Source organism: Passer montanus, unplaced genomic scaffold, assembly GCF_014805655.1.
Source record: "Passer montanus isolate IOZ18808 unplaced genomic scaffold, ASM1480565v1 scaffold7, whole genome shotgun sequence".
Classification (NCBI taxonomy): Eukaryota; Metazoa; Chordata; class Aves; order Passeriformes; family Passeridae; genus Passer; species Passer montanus.
In genome coordinates, this window is record NW_024372147.1 from 8,248,398 (window position 1) to 8,267,774 (window position 19,377).

The following is a 19,377-nucleotide window of genomic DNA, read 5'->3' on the forward strand; positions in this document are numbered from 1 at the left end:
TAAAAACCCTGATAGCATGACTGGAAGGAATTGAAAAGGTGAGCCAAATTTAGAAAACAACCTATGGTTTCTGGCCATCACAGGTGAAAGGCCAATATCTAAGTAAATAAACTGTGATCCCTATGGGGCTGTTGGACAGCAATACCAACATTCAGTGCTCTTGCTAATTAAAGTGCTTTTTTAATGCTTTTTGTGATATGCAAAAGCAAATAAGACAACCTCTGACTTCAGAAATGTAGTTTTGCAAGAAGATACTATTTTCTTTTTACTGGTTAGTAATTTCTATTGCTGCACCAGACACCGTTTCTAGAGTTTTCTTTAAAGCTTAAAAGCACAGTTCTTGAAAGAGACATGGACTTTCTTCCTAAACATTGGCAAGGTGGTTTCCTTTGGTGTTTGAGCTTTGAGGGGCACCTCACTGAGTTGCAGAGCTTCATCAATTCCAAGAAACCTTAACAAAAAATCAGGTGCTACTCACAAAACTATTTTATCCTACTTCTTCCTACAACCTTAGCCTTTATTCTAGCATGGAAATGGAACAGAAAACTAGAAATATAATGACACAGAGACTTCAAAAGGTTTTGGTTTGGGAGAGCTGAGAACAGATGGCAGTAGAAGAGAGAGGGCCCACCCCCACATGCACTAAAGCTGCCCCCCAGGGAGGGCAAGCAAGCAGGAACACCATGAACAGAGAGGGCAAACAGGGCATGAAACATGAGCCACGGCACCATGACACTGTTTGCACACACAGGGAAAGCAGGAAGGGCACTGAGACACTGCCAACTCAAGCACTTAGCTCAGATGGTGATTTTCACTCTCAGTGATTGAGCTGAGGTGTGGTGTTTGTTTGGACAAAAGTTACTCCCTCTGTGCACACCAGAAAGGATGGGGCAACCCAGATGAAGTGCCCATGAAACCATGCAAGAGTTAGGGCCTCAGGTTGCAGGGAATTGTGGAGCCCAGCACTTCTCTCAGGGCAGCACAGACAACAGCTGTGTGAGTTGTGATCAGGTGGATGACTTACAAAGCCTAATGCTGAAGGTGAGACAAAGTAGATAGACTAAGAAGAATTAGGGAGTCTGAGGAAGAGACTGAGTGATGGAACTACATTCTACCACACCTCAGACAAACGCACCCACTCTCCACTTAACAAGAAGCAATGGATCCCTCACCCTCTCACCACCAGGCAGCATGGGACCTTAGAGACAGAGGTGCGTGGAAACAGATTTCTCCTTGGTAGGTGGGGGAGGCAGGTGAATCTCCTCCCAAACTACTTCACCTTTCCAGGTGCCCTTATACAACAGGTATGGAGCCCTGGAATCTCAGAATCAGGGAAATGAGAATATGGATGGACGTCCATCTAGGCAGGACTGACTGTTTAAAACAGGACAGCTTACCCCCTACATCTTGACCTCCTCAATTAAGAAAAAAAAGAAGGCAGTAGTGACTCCCTTTTTAGAGAAATGAAGAGCCAATATGCCAACCAGAATTAACCTATACAGAAGTGTGTTGCCTCCATGCAGCCCAGATAAGATACCTCACCAAGACACTGCTCGGTGGTACAGCCAACTGATCACTACCCATTACCTGTTTACCAGGTGGGTAGCAACAAAATCCCAATAAAAAGGCTGTGAATGATCAAGAGGGACCTCAGGGCCTTGAGATAACTGGGCAAGGGATCTGGAGCACAAGCTGTGTTCTTTTCTGTCCTTCCAGTTGCAGGGAATGATGGGGCAAAACCCAGGAAAATCCCAGAGGAACACATGGCTTCAAGGCTGATGTTACCATCAGAATTTGTGGGGTTTTGATCATGGGTCAGTTGATATGATACTGAGTCTGCTGACAACAAATTGCATCCTCCTCTCTCAAAGAAGGAAAAGGATCTTAGCAGGGTTCACTGAAAGGGCTTTAAACTGGATTTAATGGGGGACAGGGACAAGGTCAGGCTCGACAGAAAAAAGGTGCGGAAAGGGGAGAACAACAGTGATCACCCAAGCACAAAAGGATGCTTAAGAAGGGATGCCTACTGAGGGTACAAGCATCCAAAGATGTAACCAGAAGACAGACTGTGCACTCCCAACTGGGATATGCTGAGACAATCAAATACTTCCATGGAATGCCTGTACACCAATGCACACAAAATGGGGAACAAACAGGGGGAACTAGAGATCTGTGTGCTGTCAAGGGACTCGGATCTTTGCATTTAGAGATGTGGTGGGAGAGCTCACATGACTGGAATGCTGTAATAAAGGAAATGCTATTTAGGAGAGGCAGACCAAGAAGGCAAGGTGGTGGAGTTACCCTCTCTTGAGGCAACACCTGGAAGGTACAGATCTCTATCTTGGGGTGGATGGTGAGTGAGTCAAGAGCTTATGGATCCTGATAAAAAGGCAGATCAGTAAGGGCACAGCACAGGCTGGGGCTGACCTCCTGCAGAGCAGCTCTGTGGAAAAGGACCTGGGGCTCCTGGTGGATCAGAGCTGTCCATGAGCCAGCAATGCCCCGGTGGCCAGGAGGGCCAATGTCATCCTGGGGTGCATTGGCAAGAGTGTGGCCAGCAGGCCGAGGGAGGTGATCCTCCCCCTCTCCTCAGCCCTAGTGAGGCCACACCTGGAGTGCTGTGTCCAGCTCTGGGCTCCCCAGCACAAGGGAGACAAGGAGCTACTGGAGAGGGTCCAGTGGAGGGCCACAAGGATGATCAGGGGTCTGGAGCTTCTCTCTCATGAGGAGAGACACTGGGAGCTGGGACTGTTTGGTCTGGAGAAGACTGAGAAGGGATCTCATCAATACACAGAAATATCTCAAATGTGGTGTCAGGAGGATTGTGCCAGTGATCCAGCACTTATGTTGGATGCGGAGCAATGGCCAAAAACTAAGGCACAAGAAATTCTGCCTCAACATGAGCAAAAACTTCCTTAGACTGAGGGTGGCAGAGCAGTGGAACAGGCTACCCAGGGAGATTGTGGAGTCTCTCTCTCTGGAGACACTCAAAAACCTCCTGGATGCATTCTGATGTAACCTGCCCTACGTGACTTTGCCTTGGCAGGTGGGTTGGACTAGATGGTCTCCAGAGCTCCCTTCCAAACCTAACAATTCTGTAGTTCTCATCAGTGTCTACAAGCATCTAAAGAAAGGGTGTCACTGGATGGATCCAGGCTTTGCTGAGTGATGCCAAGAAACAGGACAAGAGGCAATGGGCAAAAACTCACACACAGGAAGTTCCAACTGAGCAAGAGGAGGAACTTCTTTTCTGTGCAGTGACCGACTGCCCAAAGAGGTTGTAGAGTCTCCCTTACCAGGGATATTGAGGAACAATCTGGACACAATTCTGTGCACTGTGCTCTAGCACAACCGCCTTGAGCCAGGGGGTTTGCACCAGATGACCCACTGTGTTCCTTTCCACCCTGACACATTCTGTGATTCTGTAAGTCAGTGATTCCTGTTGTTCAGCTGTTTTATTTAAAAAAAAATAAATATATATATATACACTATATACAGCTATACCTATGAACAACATCAACTGTCCTGTCCTCCCTTTGCTGTGTTTTAAGTACATGGGGACTTGCCAAAGACATGCTTACCAAAGATGCCTACCAAAGAAAGACACCTGGTAGGTCAGGACCAGTACAGTTACATGAATTTCTCTTCCTCCCTTTGCACTGATTATAGTGATTTTTCATGTAATTGAAATATATTCCATCCTTTATCTAATTCACCTGCCTTGCTGAAAAAAGCTTCCAACCAAGGAATAAGAAAAAACAACACTTTTTTTTCTCCCCAGGGGACTTTTTCTTTTTCCTGTTTAGCAAACCTTTGATTTTTCTGTTGAAATTGACATTTTAAAGTAGTTACAGTATTTTTCTCTTTAGATGTTTTTGCATTTCAGAACAAAACCCTTCTATTTTAAGCAAAAAAATTGCCACAAAAAATGGGGACAGATTAAAAAATGTCTATATAATAAACAAACAACAACTGGTAGTTAAAATTCAGAGGACATTTCCTAAAGGACTATAAATAAATAATAAATAATTAATGTGTGAGGCTAAGGAACAGGCATAGTAACATTTTCAAAATGGCACGCTATCAAATCAAGAAAACTAGACTCCTGCAACAAAAGGCAAAGAAAAAGGATATGCATTTTAAGCTCCATTGACTCTCCAAACATGGAGACCACTGTCAAAGAGTGGTACCTACAGAGTGCCTTGTTTATTGCTGATCTCTGATAAGGATACTCCAGGAATTTCTTTCCTATAGGAAAAACAGTAAAACTGCTTTCTGATTATACCAACAATTTGACCTACAGTACCAGCTGTGAAGTAGTACTTATTAACATTCATAGATCCTATTGTGGAACCAGGGACCCTGAACAGTACTGGCTGGGGACAGAAGAAGTAGCAGGTGTCACTGCCACTAAAACCTCCAGATTCTGCAGTGTTTTAATTATAAGGAGACCATTCTAAAAGGCCCTAACTCTCTACTGCAGTTCTAATAAAATAAAACAATAATTTTCAAGATTAATTGCACATAATCAATGTGAGCTCTCTGTTAACTCCTGAGTGTGAATTGACACTCTATGGTTAGCTTTCACAGACATGTCAACAATTTGAAAAACTAAAGAAGTTTCAACACAGGACCTCTGAGAAGAAAATACCTAGAAGTAGTCATGGAACACTGGTTGAAGACAAAGCTACAAATAAAAGGAAGCATACTATGATGTATCATTAGGCTGGTGCAGGACAGCAAAAATCACTCATCTTCCCTTTTCAGAATGAAATTAAACCCTACAAGGGGTTATTTCACTAAAGTGCTTGCAATTAACACTCAGATCTTTGGATGGGAAATGTAGCAAATTGCTACAGTTTCCTTGTAGTGCTAGAATAAGTGTCCTAGAGTGAGGAGACCCCCAGCTGTACAATGAAATACTGGCAAATTATATTCTACTTGTACTGATTATATGTTTCCTATAAAATTTAATTAATAAAGCTTGCTAAAATAATTAACTTTAAATATTGCATTCTGCATCTTTATATAATCGCTGGCAGTCAGCGAATCTTAAACATCTTTTGAAGACATTCTGTAACTTGTGGCACATTTTCCCTTGTTTCCTTTGGAAATAAGGCTATGATATTTGTCTGTACACCTCTGATCAAACAAAGCACTGATCTTGCAGACAAATATGGCTAACTGGCTCAAAATGCAATAGGTAAAATACAGTTAAGCCAGGAAAAATGGGCAATCAGGACTAGCACAGCCCTAACACTAGACATCTATGGATCCTATGGGTGCCAGGAAAGGAAAGGCTTAATTTGGTATTTGCAAATTGAAAGTCAGTCACAAATTAGAAATCAAGAAGAAATTAGACAGTCTCTTGAGAGTTTGACATTGAATGGCAAAGAAGACAAACTAGAACACAAGATGGAAAAGAGATCGTTGAATCATATAAGTGTATACAGACATTGTACTACCTAGATTACAAAACTATCAGCTTGCACTCCAACATTATATACCTGTGTTAGAAAACATGTCCAGATGTTTTCTAAGGGAAAATGTTCCCCTTTTAGCAATTCAGTAGTCCTGTACAATAAGCTGACAGATGAAGTTTTTTCCAAAACACGTGCCTAATATGCACTCCACAAAAAAAAGACACATTTTCAGTACATGCTTTACATGCTATCTATACAATCCAGCTGCAGAGACTGGGAGGTTTAGCACCATTCCAAAGAATGGTGCAGCACTGCAGAGCACCTGTTTTTCACAAAACACTACAATCTTTAAAGACATGACCCATCATCCATAGGAGTAAGAATTCTAAATTGTGCAACTCCACTTTTTCTTTAAGAAGAAAATGTAATTTTTAAAATTAAAATTAAGTTTTGTTATTCCACTGTTCTTTTTGTTGGCAAATGAAAGCCATAAGCTGAAACTACATGATGTTGGGGAAATTAAATATAAATCTGGATGCCACTTATTCCACTCATAGTGATGTTTTTAGCCTTGTCAATATCCAATGTGAAATGTAAATATCAAGGAAAAAAATCTAAAAAATTATAACTCAATCCTAAGAACTCACCATAAATTGCTCTGTAAATAGAATACTTCATAAATGTATTTTTCAGCACACAATGATATCCATGACTAAAATCTGAGTCAAATATAGCATTCTTCAGATAAATTAAGTCACAGGTGGCAGTCACAAGTAACAAGGCATACCTTACTTCCTCAATTGCACAACTCTTTCAATTGAAACACATGTAAAGGAATGTGATTGAAAAGATAGTGAATGGTGATTGTAGAATAACAGTGAGTATTTTAAATTGCAAATAACTTGTCTAACAATAAGTACCAACAGTTTTACACTTCTGACCAACTGCTCACTTATCATCTGTGTAACAGCATCTTCTAATACTAATGTTGAAATCTACCACTGCTAATTGGTTTTTAGGGTCACAATGTATATATCTAAATTTATCACCAGATGAGACCACTTTACAGTATCTATACACAGTCTTTGCAAAGCATGACACTGAAAAAAATCACTGCTGCCCTATATAATTCTCAGATCAAGCAAATTGAATCTTACAGCCTTAACATTCTCAAAAAAACCCCCAGAACAGTAGCAACTGTAAGCCAAATTAGGCAATTCACTCCTAGAATGCCTTAACAAAGACATTTATTTCTTATTATAAATGGAATCAATACTAGCATGGAGTTTGCAGGTTTTTTTTTAATTTTAAACAACCCTAAACTGGTTAGGGGTTCAAACTACGGGAATAACCCATTAAATATTTACAAGAAAAAAAAAAATCAGAAGTTCATAGCAGCATACCTGTGCCCTTGCATGAGCTTCCCCAAGGAGACCTGAGTACTGCTGTTCCAGATACCTTTTTTCATTCTGCCAACAGCTTGTCTGCACTTTCATTTGTTCAGCCATTTTGTTAAAAGCATCTTCCTGGCTCTGCTGAAGCTCCTTCACAATATTGGACTTGTTTTTACAAATATATTCCAGGTGAGATATCTGTGTAACAAGCATTTAAAAAGAAATTACTTCTCTAAGCACCTGTTTACTTTATTGTACATATCAGTTTAACCACAGATGCTCCTGGCATAAAATCTAAATTGTAATTTCTTCAATATATTCATTAAAACTAAGTAAAAGCCTTTCATGACAGATTATTTACTTGAGTTGTGCAACAAAATGAACAAAAAATTGCATTAAGTTTTGCCATTGTTGTACCATATTGCAGATGTTTGCTGCTTTCTTTGTTGAAAACCTGAACTGTACACTTCTCCTATGTTTTGGCTTTTTGTATACAAGAGCATTAAATCTTCTATTGGTAAAGTACCAATCTGAGTATACCAGTCCCTTAGAAGTTTGCAAGAATTGCATATAATATGTAAAAAAAATAGTCCTTCATTTTATTTTAGTGGAAAACCAAAACATTCCAGATACTATTAAGCATTAAAAGAATTTCAAGACATTTTAGCACACAGAAGTTGTTTTCAACAAGTACAAATGGATTCACTCTGTGGATAACTTAGGAGCTCCTACACAAACTAAATGGAGGAATGAATCAAGGTAACAGTAATCTTTAAATACACACACCTACAATTAATTACTAGAGAGTATCAGCAAGCTACTTTTCAAATGCGTCACACAGGAATGCAAGAGGAAAATTTTGTCCCCAAGAAAGCGGGTACAACACAAGTGATATACTGTTCAAAATCTCTGAAAAGCATAAGAAAAAAAAAATTCATAAGTATATGCAAAACTATATTCCATAAGTATATGAAAAAAGCCCTAGAGACCTCACAGTCAATATCAATAACCATACTAAATTAAAAAGCAAGAAACAATATGACACAACATCCCCAAACACTGCCAGTAATGTTCATTCCCTTCTCTTCCACTCCCTCTCCTCATTTACTTCGAATGTAAAATACAAAATTATATCAAATGTTCATTATCCAGATTTTATTCTACCCCTTCGGTAAGGTGGTAGGTCCAACTGACTGCTGGGGTACTTACTAAATGATGATTAAAACAATGCATTTTAACCAGGCCTGCATCTTACTCAGACCAGAAGAGTGGTCACTCCTGAAGATGAAAAATGTCAAAAGAAGATTTTCCCTCACTATGTCTCAAAAAATGTCTGCACAGACAAGCTCTGGAGTTGCTGTACTAGTCTTAAGACTGACATGATCAATAGAGCCAGAAAACAAACTGAAATTCTAAAGATTGTCGTATGTTAGTCTGTGAAGTCAGTTTAATTTATTTAAAAGGAGATCTTTTCTTTCCTAAAAATCCAGGGATTTCTGGAGAGAAAGGCCACATAAGCTTACTTGCATCCTGAAAAGTACAGCTCCTCCCTATAGCAAATACTGAAATATTTTATAAAAACAGGTATTTTCTATTTGTGTTACTGAATATAATTTTATAATCCATGAGTTACAATTAAATGAAAAAAAATACACTGTCATTCTTTCAAATGAAGCAATAAACTCTGAATAAGAAACATATAATTTAAAGACTATGCTCCTTGAGTAAGGGCATTTTGTTTCAGTTTTATGGTAAAATAAAGACTTGCTTTATTAGTGTAAATGACTAAGTTCTTTGAATTGCTTCATCAGTAAGATTAATTTATTTTCTTTTAATTAGGTCCCTGTGGCTAATATTGGCTAGTACTATTAGCATGTCCTGCACTGAAAATGGAGCTTAGAGACTTCATACAGACTTCAGTCACATTTACATGCCCACAGCAATGGCATCAAACTGAGTTGTAGACAAGCCATAATTAATGGTATTGAATTATTAACGTCCAAATTCTTTTTGAAATAAGATGAATGTCAGTCCTTTTTAATGATACTGCGATGTGGACAAATGTCACTGAATTTAATAGAGGTAGCTGGTGCCTAAGGACACTTACCTTCTCATTAGCCCTGTTGAGGTCTGAGATCAGGGCATCAACATTCTCCTGCAAGACTACACAAAGCTCAGGCCAAGAGAATCTATCTAGGATGCCTTCTGGTTGTTTTATAAGCACACAGCCTGCTATCAAATGCTGGTATAAACTATGAAGGAAGGTTAGTTTCTCCTGAAACAAAAGGAGAATTACATGATGTATCTAAACAGTGTTAGAATTTAAATACGTGCATCACATGGGCAGTAATATGAACTACATGCAAGTGAAAAAAAGCCCACACAGCTCATTCACAAACCTTTTTCAAACTACCACAATTGCTAATATTTGCAGTCATATATATTGAAGCGAATGTAAGAAAACAGTTTTTACAAAATGTGTCTATTCAGACATAATATATAAATAGTCTATATAAATACAGAACAGTCCTGCTGTTATCACAATGACTACCTGATACAGACAAAAAATCCCATGCTATTAGTATATGCAATTTATTTATTCACGGTAAAACTTTCAGTTATACTCTAACTGTACCCTCTTACAATAACTGCAGAGCATGCAGAAAATTCTCTGATTGGCTTGGCAGCACAACACACAATTTATACAACTATCACTCTAAAGTCTTTTTTAAATTGTTTTTGTATGGATTATATATGAGACAAAATGGCCAGACAAAATAGGCTTATAGCTTCATGAGTTAAATTCCACAAGCCATGCCTCATTAATTTACACTGATTTTAGTTAGTAATACAATAAATTGATGCAAGTTATAAATAAACTTAAGCAACAATAGCATGCTATAGAAATTCTATCCTTAATGCTTTCAGTACATATATGCAACTTAGCAACTTTGATTAAGACAACAATAGCAAGTTGTAGCTCAAAAGTCACAAGGACAAAGTCTGTAACTATTGCAAAGGTTCCCATTATTTTCAGGGGCCTTGGTGGAGATTTTACATTAAGAAAATACAAATGGCCAAGTTTGGAAAGTTGGATTTTTCTGAGCCCTTTCCATTACACCTAGGTATATTTTCTCACAATTATCTCATGGTATTTTAGGTAATTAAAAATAAATTGTAGTTCAGTTTAGTGGAACTTTGTTTCTAACAGATCTACAAATTATCCAAGGAAAATCCAATGTGCCACCATCATTACATCTGATGTTTGAGCTGTGATAAAACTAGGATGATAATTATCCATTTGGCGCAAGAAACAGGATTCCAAGACCCCAAATCAATTCACACATGTTGAATGCAACCACAGGGTTGTAGACATGCTGACTTTACAATATAGCCAGACTTCTAGTTTCCTCCACTTTAATCATTATCTGATGTGTGTAACAATTCCAGCTGCTTCATGTGGACCCTATTTAAATACCAGACTGTAAAAGAGGTGGAAAGAATGTTTCCTTTCTACTCAGTTGGCATCCATGTCCAAATTTGTGGAAGTAATGAGCTCAATATGCACAACAACTACAAGTATATCATTGCCATTGCTAGTACAGAACTGCTTTATTGGGTGGAAAAACCAACAAAATTAACATCTGTTAATACATATAAGGAGAGAGATAATAGTCCTGAAATAAGACATTGTAGACCCATTCCCACATATAGCACACCACAATCAGCTAATAGATAAAAGGTAAGAATTTCTAGGTTTTGTGACATGCATGCAAAACTATCTCAATTCCATATTTGCTACCTATCAATTTCCATGTGGATAAGCAATTAACGTATGACAATGACAATATTACATATTTCAATTGTAAAACATTTCTGCTAACTTTTAGTTTGAAAGAAAGAAATAATTGTCCGTCAGGCATAGCTTTCAAATAAAGTCTGTTTTTCAAAAATTCAAAATACTCAAATGATTAAGTTATTAGCTCTGATACAAGAAAGGAGAACCAATATGTCCTGAAATCCTGTAGATATTAAACACATATTTCAAAATACGTATCTTAAAATCATATTTTAGGGATAAATCTGTTAAAACTAAGAGTAACTATCTGATGTATGTAAATGTATAAAGCTGAGATTAAATAAAGACTCTTTGACAGTCATCTTGTCTCTAGTAATACCTCCATATCCTTCTGGTAAGCCCTGGTAAGCTTCTGGATTTCATTTTCAGATTCTGTGGCACGTACTCGCTCTTTCTCCCAGCATTGCTGTACATCCTGTAGTTCCATTTTTAAAGTTTCTATTAAAGTCTCTCTGTCGGCACGCTTAGTGTGCAGACAGTTTAACTCTTTATTGGCATCAGCCAAGGTATCCTGCGCTTCCTGTAAAACAGAGGAATTTAACAGAAAAGCTGGTATAAATTTTACTCTATAAAATGCTACCTTATTCAAGTGTTCATCACCTGAGGAAAGAAACAGTCATATAACCACATGTATTCACAAGATTCCAGGCTAGGTGGACTTTATCTTTCAAGAATAGAATTTCAAAATTGACAATAGGCCTCTTCAACAGCTTGCAACTAGACAGCATTGGAAATCCATCTCTGACAGGTAAAGGCTCCATGATGCAGTAGTCTACACGGTACCCTCACTGCCCACAAATGAGATGCAGAACACAGGGATGCAACTTAATCTCTGCAGAGTGTAAAGCTCTCAGACCGATTGAAAAGATACATTATTTTCTTAAGTGAATCCCTGATCCATTAGGGCTGAGTCTGCAAGCAACACAGCTGCTGTTGTGCATTGTATTCTTTATATGCAAGATTAAATAAGTGAGGACTCTCTTTGGAGGCTTGACCGTGGGAAATAAGTACTCAGAAATAATCATAAATACATAACCAACACCAAAATCTCACCAGGTAAACATAGAACTTAATACACAATCCACTTTGAGCCAAAATATGGTGCAGTTACATTGGATTTCCAGCATCACTAAAGTTTGCAAAAGGTCAAACTGAAAGCATGGTTTATTTTTCATAAAATCATAGTTTCATAGACCATAAAATCATACATAACATACCACCAAATTCATCAGAAAATGACAAGTTTTATTCATCTAAATAAAAACATTAAAATATTAAAGTAATTTTAATTTTCTAGTACAAATGTTTTCAGACTCAATCTAGATCTTGATCATCTATACAATATTATTACCAAAAATTTAGAGAGATTTAAAACTGGCACATTGCATAAAAACTAGTACCCTGTGTATGTAGCAAGCTCAGTTTGTGTGTGAAGAATACAAATATCTCTAGCAAAGGGTTGCAAAAGTTTTAGGTGACTTAAAAAGGTGCTGTAACAGAAGTAGAAATCCTAAATCTTCTGAATATAAATTAGTAAAAAAAGTTCAGAACAGGTGACAACACATCATGTGAAAGTATTCAATAATGTGAAGATTCAGTGAATGTTACAGAAAAGCACTGCATAAAACATAAAGCAGCATATCCTCAGAAAAAGAATCTGAAAAATGCTGTGTTTACAGACATTTTATTTTGGCAGTAATACAATACAGTGCTAGTTGGGAGATTAAGTTAAAACACTACCTCAGGACTTGCTCGCTCCCTTGGCTATTGATTTAACCAGACAGGACATTACAAAAGTGGTGTCAGCCAGAAGCAGAAAAAAAAAATTTTGTTCCAAAACTAAAGGAAAGAGCTCTCAAGTGTTTTTATCTCAGGTAACTTTTACTCCAAAAAATTTAGGCCACACACTTTATAGATGTTAAGACAACTTGATGCATCACATGGATTAACATTTCTGACAAACACAAACAAAAAAAAAAATAACTGAAGAATTGACATCTTTAATAAAATATATACCTTCATATGCAGAGGTATTTAAATTCTCTTTCCCTTTTCTCGAGAAAAATAGTTAAACAAAAAAGATGACTGATAACTATTTCAATGTTAAACAATACCCTGCAAATTTATCAATGCATTTTAATTATTTCAGAAGTACAATCATTGAAATTATGTACTTTATAGTGGTAACCAGGATAAAGCAGCATGGTTTCACACAAACTTGCGAGGTAAACTAGTTTGTTCAACAGACTACAATGATATAAAGACTTACCCTGATAAGAAAAAAAGATACTTTTAATCCAGAAAGGTACCTTTTGCAGAATGTTCAAATTTTATGCTAAGTTCACTAAACCATACCTTAAGGTCTTGTCTTAAAGCACACATTTTTTCCTCAGATACTTCAAGTTCTTTTGTCATCTTTTTACACAAAGCCTTCGTTTTCTCAAGCTGCAAAAAATATGAAAGTCAAACAGCCTTTTACAGATTATCTATTCAATATAATATAAAGGAAGAATTTTGTATATCTAAGTAAAAAACCAAAATTTACTTCCATTCCTTGAAGAATTTTTCTACTCCATACAATCTAAATAACATACCATTACAAAACACTACATAACTCTTTTATAATGATTTAAAATAAAGAGTAGTGGCAGAATCCCAAATTGAGTCCATTCTTACCTATCCTATTAACTCTCAAAATATCTGACAAAAACACAGATTCTGAAATGCACTTGAGATTGTAGTAAATTCAGATAATTATCTGGGGAGTGGTTTGAGAAAATAAGTTTTTAAGTCAGTGGCCATTTGCAGAAATTGTCCAGCTACAAGCTTGATTCTTTACTGAGCACTAGATAGTACTCACACACTGTAAAAAGCAGCGATGTACCACAGAGACACAGTGACTTTTAGGGTTAAAAGCAAAAGCAATCTCAGAGGTTGCTTAATATGTACTGAGGTACCATCATGTGTACTATCTTCACTTTCCCCTTGCAAAAATAGTAACAACGTACCAAAATAATCTGTATCTCTGTTTATATGATGATACTGCTAACACTTGACATTTAAAGAGCAACTAAGAAACAGAATGCCTAATTTACAAAATTTATTAATTACATTTGTTTATTTTTATATTTTGATGTCAGGAAACTTGGCAGAACCCTTAGAAATAACTACAGTATATCAAAGAATGCTACTGCAATATTTCCAGTCTTTTTACTGGTTTACTAGTTTTTTCCCTCTATCCAAACATATTCTGGTATCTGCACTATATGTAAAGTCAGAAGCTAGTTATCTACAAAACCCAAAACACTTCTACATCTTTCTAGTTTGTTGGTTTGTGTGACTACACAAACTAACTAGATCTTTTAATCAAATTTTTAACACAGTAAGTTAAAGATGACACATGACAAGTTTACCAGCATATTTCACATATACATACAGGTGTACATATACATTAATAAATTCATCAATATGTGGGATCTTGTTGAAAATCTTTTTATAAAGAAAACCACTAAAATTTGCTTACTGTTGTGTTGCTTACTAAAACCCTTCCTTATTGTGTATTAAAACATCCTAGTTTTATTGCACAGTGCCCTTCATAGTCCCCTTGTGCATTATTGTATTATTAAAAAGTTTTATTATTAAATATATCTCACACACAAAAAGCCAAAAGCAGCATTCTCTGTGGGGGCAGGGGTAATCAAGAAGGACAGAGCACTGCCCTTTCTGAGCACCACGAAGGTGCTCAGTGATCTCTGGCTCCATATGACAACTTCAGGGTCAGTCACACACAGTCCTACTGGGAAGTCTTGTGGCAGGTCATCTGTTGGTCCTGCTCTGCTTGCGATTTATTTTCCTTGACAGTTCATTCTTCTTTCTGTCAGAACACTCTCTTTGCTTTCTTAGAAGCCACCCCCTTGGTCTCCCCACTGCTGTCTCTGGCACAGTTTCACAACAAAGCACATCACTAAGCCAAAGCCTGCTGAGTCGACTTTTCAACTGTGCTGCCTATCACGTGATGCTCCTCCTCCCAAATAACAATTCGCTGTGGGTAATATGTTCCTAGTTACTCTGCAGCTTCCAGACTTGGGTCTCAGAAGAGTTTCATAATGACTATACACATCAGTTCTCTTATCTCGCTGGGAGAGACTTAACAGTGCTTGCTGTTTAAAAAGTATAATTGTTGCCATGGTCACTTGTTTTTGTGCCCCTTGAACAAACTCAAAGGTCTTGTGGGAGATCATTCTTTTCCCAATAAAAGGGGCAAAGCTGATATACTTTTCTTTTTTTATTTTTTACTTTTTAATTTTTTTAACCTGTTGAGTGACCAGCTAGACAGTAGGTTTTGTCTTTTGTTTGTCAAAACAAAACCTAGAAATGAAATAGAGTGCTAGCATCTTTACAATCTCATCACACCTTGCCTTTCTGTATTTGCCAGTTTTATTAAAAAAACTAATGACAAGTTTGTACAAAAAGTTTTAATGGTGCAGTTAACTTCTTTCTACAGCCTTTAAAGCCACAAATTAATAAAACATTTACACCCAAGAGGAGTAATTTAGTCAGATAGGAAAACACACAAGAAAATAAATGCAAAACTGTAACTTCTAAGTCAGTGATATAAAAGGATAGCAGGAGTGCATGGAAGACATCTGATTTTTTTTTCAAGGGTAAGTTTCCCAAAATTGAAATATTTTCATTATTTTCTTATATAATCTAAAGATAGTATTCTAACAGTCCTATTTTAATCGAAATTATAGCAAAATAGCTGCCAAAGAGAATCCATTGAAAACACTCTCCTCAGAAAATTATACCAGTTTTAGAAGTACAGGGGAGCATGACTATTTACATGTGTGATAGCAGTGACTACTGACACTCAACCATTGTGTATTTAGCAACACTGCAGTATATGCAGCTGCCCTTTTAGATCATTATCTTTTAACTAAAATTCTATATATGAATGGCTAGTTATCCTAAATGTTTTTTGAAAATAAGCCCAAAAGACTGAACAAGAAAATCAAATTAAACTAGAAAGACAAAAAGCTGTTCTCCCTGTCCCCACAAATGTGAAATTTTACTGTAGGGCAAGCTTAGAGAAATAGTAGCAACAGAGATTTTTTTCTTCAGGCATACTTGAAGCTGTCTAGTGAACATTCCCACTCTTCTGCCTTTTTTTTACAAGCAAAGGGTATGTTCTGCTGCAGGCCAAATGCAATACATATAGTGCCAAACATTGCAAGTGTTACCTCATTAGACGTATCTTCCAGCTTGTTCTGGTAAGCTGTCAAGGTACACCTCAAAGTCTCAACGACAGAGGAGCTCAGAGGTTTATCTTTGTCCTCACAAGTGCCTGAAGGAAAACACAGAACAAAAATTAAGCCTTAAAGCCACAGAGAGAAAATTACTCACCCTGGATGTGAGGTATTAGAATTAGTTAGGGCTTCAGTGACAATACAGAACACTGAAGAGCAGCCTTGTTTGCCATGAGAGATATAGCTGTATAGCCATGCTTTCACAGCAAATATAGCTAAAAGACATCTGTATAAAAGCTTTAATAGAAGATACAGAATGTTAAATTCTGGATTAAATTTATATCTAATGCATTTGGTATGCAGTCTCACATATTATTTCTGCTGTGGTCAAACCTGTATCATTCAGTCAGACAAGCCAACTTGGAAACCACATAAATATATACTTTGAAAAACATGTCTGAAAGTTAAGAAAGTTACACTTTTCCTGACATTATTTTGCTGTTGTGACTAAGCATGCACATAGTAATGCAGTATTTCATTTACTTAAAGCCTTATCAAGCCAAAGATCATACGATAATATTATGCTTGGAGAGGACTTAATAACGTTTTAAATTATCTTGAATGTTATTCTAAAGGAAATAACAAGAAGAAAATTATATGTCTGCAGTGTCCTATGTAATGGTACAATTATATATCTGATATATCCATTATAGACACACTAAACGTATTTATTAAACCTTTAGATTGAGACTTCTGATCTTGTTGTCTTAACTGGGGATACATGAACAAGTCTGTCCATTCCAAAGTGCATAGAACAATGTGTCAAAAGAGCAAAACAACACTGTATTGATCAAGAAGTCACAAGATGTCAGCTGAGATTCAGTTTCCAAGAACAAACTTTTCTTTTTTCCTAGTGTTACAACACAATACTAAGTTATTGACAGACCAATCCTCTCAGCATTACTCATATGCTTAAGAAGCTTTTATCATTCACTGTGTAGAAAATTATAGTATATAACCTTTCAACAATTTTTAACATGTTCTATAAGCAAAACTATCTTCACCGACTCTAACAGCAGCCTTCTTTTGCAAAAGTGAAAAATCTGTGGATTTTAAATCCAGGAAGGCTAAATCATAGTAACTCTCAGCACAACTAACAATGATAGAGGTGCTGATCACCAGTGTCACTATGCAATTTACACAAAGTGGCTCATAAAGTGAAATCAGGTACTAAAGTCTGAGACTTTTCTTTGGCTCTCCATAAAACTTTATCAGAGTAGGCCACCTACATACTTGCAGGGCATTTTTTAAAAATTCTGTAATTAATGTCATCTAATAATTCTACAAATAATAATTCTATAAAGCATTGTATAAAAATTATGAAATTCCTCCTGTAGGCTACACATGATACATTAATAGAACTCAGTGGAAAACTTACTTAAGTGTGCAAATCAGAACATACTGCCAACTGCTGTTTACAAAATTCTTTCAATTAGTTACCCTTTTCTCTACCAACTTTTGATAATACCAGAAAGTATGAAGTGATGCTCATCACTTGATGAACTGGACTAGGTGTTACAGTCAAAGTCCCACCTATTCAAAGCAACACATATTTGCAAGATTGCTTTCAGTAACAGGAGCAAGATAGCTCTACAGCATGCACATCCCAGTGACTGACCTCTGTCCTATCAGCCACTCCATCGACTTACCAGTTTCTGAAAGTCTGTAGAGTCAGGGAAAAAGCAAGAGTTTCTTAATGACAATTCAGAGCCCTGTGAATCCTAGAGATACCCCAAACAATAGTGTTACACTTAAAACCAATCTAAGAAGAATTCAAAAATCTGACCTCCTTTGAGAAGTTAAGATTTCACATTGAAGAAAGTGACAAGTGTGACCTTACAATAATTTTTATCACATAACCACAACTACAGCTATGCACAGAGCTCCAGTCCAGTCTTCTCAATTACAAGACCAACCTCTCACTACCACCCATTGTAGGAACATTCTGCATTGATCTTGTTGCACAAAAAAAAACCAAAACACTATTTTTTCATACTTGTAGCTCTAGCAAAGTGGTAACACACAATTCTCATTCAGTTTAAAACAATATCTGTTAAGTCAATCCAAGAGTTATCTTCCATACCATAGTTTTTGTCAAATGGTCTAAATAATGTATTTTCATATTTTAAGTACCAACCTGCAATAATGTTATTAATATCATGCTTGCCAAAATTAGAATTTTGCCAGTAAACTTTTCATGCTGTCATTCCTTGCCTTTGCTGTAACCCTATCTCTAGGCAGCTCAATCTGCCAATAGAAATACAGATTCAGCCTACCTGCATTAGCTGAAAACAAACCTACAGCTTTAATGCTGTCCAAATGTTGTCTGACTTCATACAACTTGCAGGAGACACGCAACATAATCCAGATGCACTCTTTTGTGGCAGAAGCACCATGTCAGCAATGAGATAAAAAACCCAACCCAGTACTTGAAGTGTACGCCCAGTATTGCCCAAGAGTTTGAGGGAAGAATTTGGGGAAAATGCCAAGCTCCATACAAGTCTTACAGAAGTATACAAGTGAATAAACTCTTAAATCTGCTGTTTCAGACTTTCTGCTAGCTGTACTGGACCAAGGGTAGGAAAAGAGATAATTTTCTTCATGACAGCTCATATGGTGCTGTGTTTTAGATTTTTGACCAAAAAAGGTGGTGCTAACTCAAAGCAGATAACACTCTTAGGACTTTGTGCTCATCTCACCTTTTTTTCAGATTACTACAACCACAGTTACTTTTTTCCTAAAGACAAACATTGCTAAGAACATACCCTATTGCTGAATAACTGCACAATGCGATAAACTGAAAAGAAACAAAGTGAATTCATGCAAATGAATCAATGAGAATAACAGTGCTCTAGAAAATGTATAAAGGTCACTGGAAAAGGAGAAAACAAGGATTTATGCTTGTTATTTTGACATGTATAAAGAAATAAAAATCTTTGTAAAACCATTTAGGTTTTCATCTGTATTGGGTTTGCGTGGGCAGGCATTTGATAGTGGGGGGGCTTCAGGAGTAGCTTCTGTGAGAAGCTGCTAGAAGCTTCCACCATGTTCAGCAGAGCCAATCCCTGGTGGCTCCAAAGATGGATGTGCCACTGGCCAAGTCTGGGCCAATCAGAGATGGTGATTCTGTGATAACAGGTTTAAGAATAAATCAAAACAAATGTTGTGGCGCAGTTTTAATTGTCACGACAGAGAAGCAGGAGTGAGAACAAGTAAGAAGAACAACTCTGCAGACACCAAGTGGAGAAGAAGGGACAGGAGGTGCTCCAGGCACCAGGGCCCACATTTCTCTGCAGCCCATGGTGCAGACCATGGTGAGGCAGCTGTATCCCTGCAGCCCATGCAGGGCCACAGGGATGCAGAGATCTACCCGCAGCCCGTGGAGGAGCCCCACA

The 19,377-nt window shown here is 37.2% G+C and overlaps 1 protein-coding gene across 5 annotated transcripts in view; it reads right to left on the reverse strand.

The window, feature by feature from the left end:
• Nucleotides 1-19,377, reverse strand: part of CCDC171 (coiled-coil domain containing 171) — a 151,282-nt gene that overhangs the window by 82,203 nt on the left and 49,702 nt on the right. For all 5 annotated transcript variants that reach the window (XM_039729943.1, XM_039729941.1, XM_039729942.1 and 2 more), the window contains exons 11-15: nucleotides 15,917-16,020; nucleotides 13,032-13,121; nucleotides 10,996-11,196; nucleotides 8,925-9,092; nucleotides 6,827-7,015 (exon numbers count right to left, since the gene is read on the reverse strand). In XM_039729943.1, coding sequence (XP_039585877.1) covers nucleotides 6,827-7,015; nucleotides 8,925-9,092; nucleotides 10,996-11,196; nucleotides 13,032-13,121; nucleotides 15,917-16,020 — 752 coding nt within the window. The remainder of the gene's footprint in view (nucleotides 1-6,826; nucleotides 7,016-8,924; nucleotides 9,093-10,995; nucleotides 11,197-13,031; nucleotides 13,122-15,916; nucleotides 16,021-19,377) is intronic.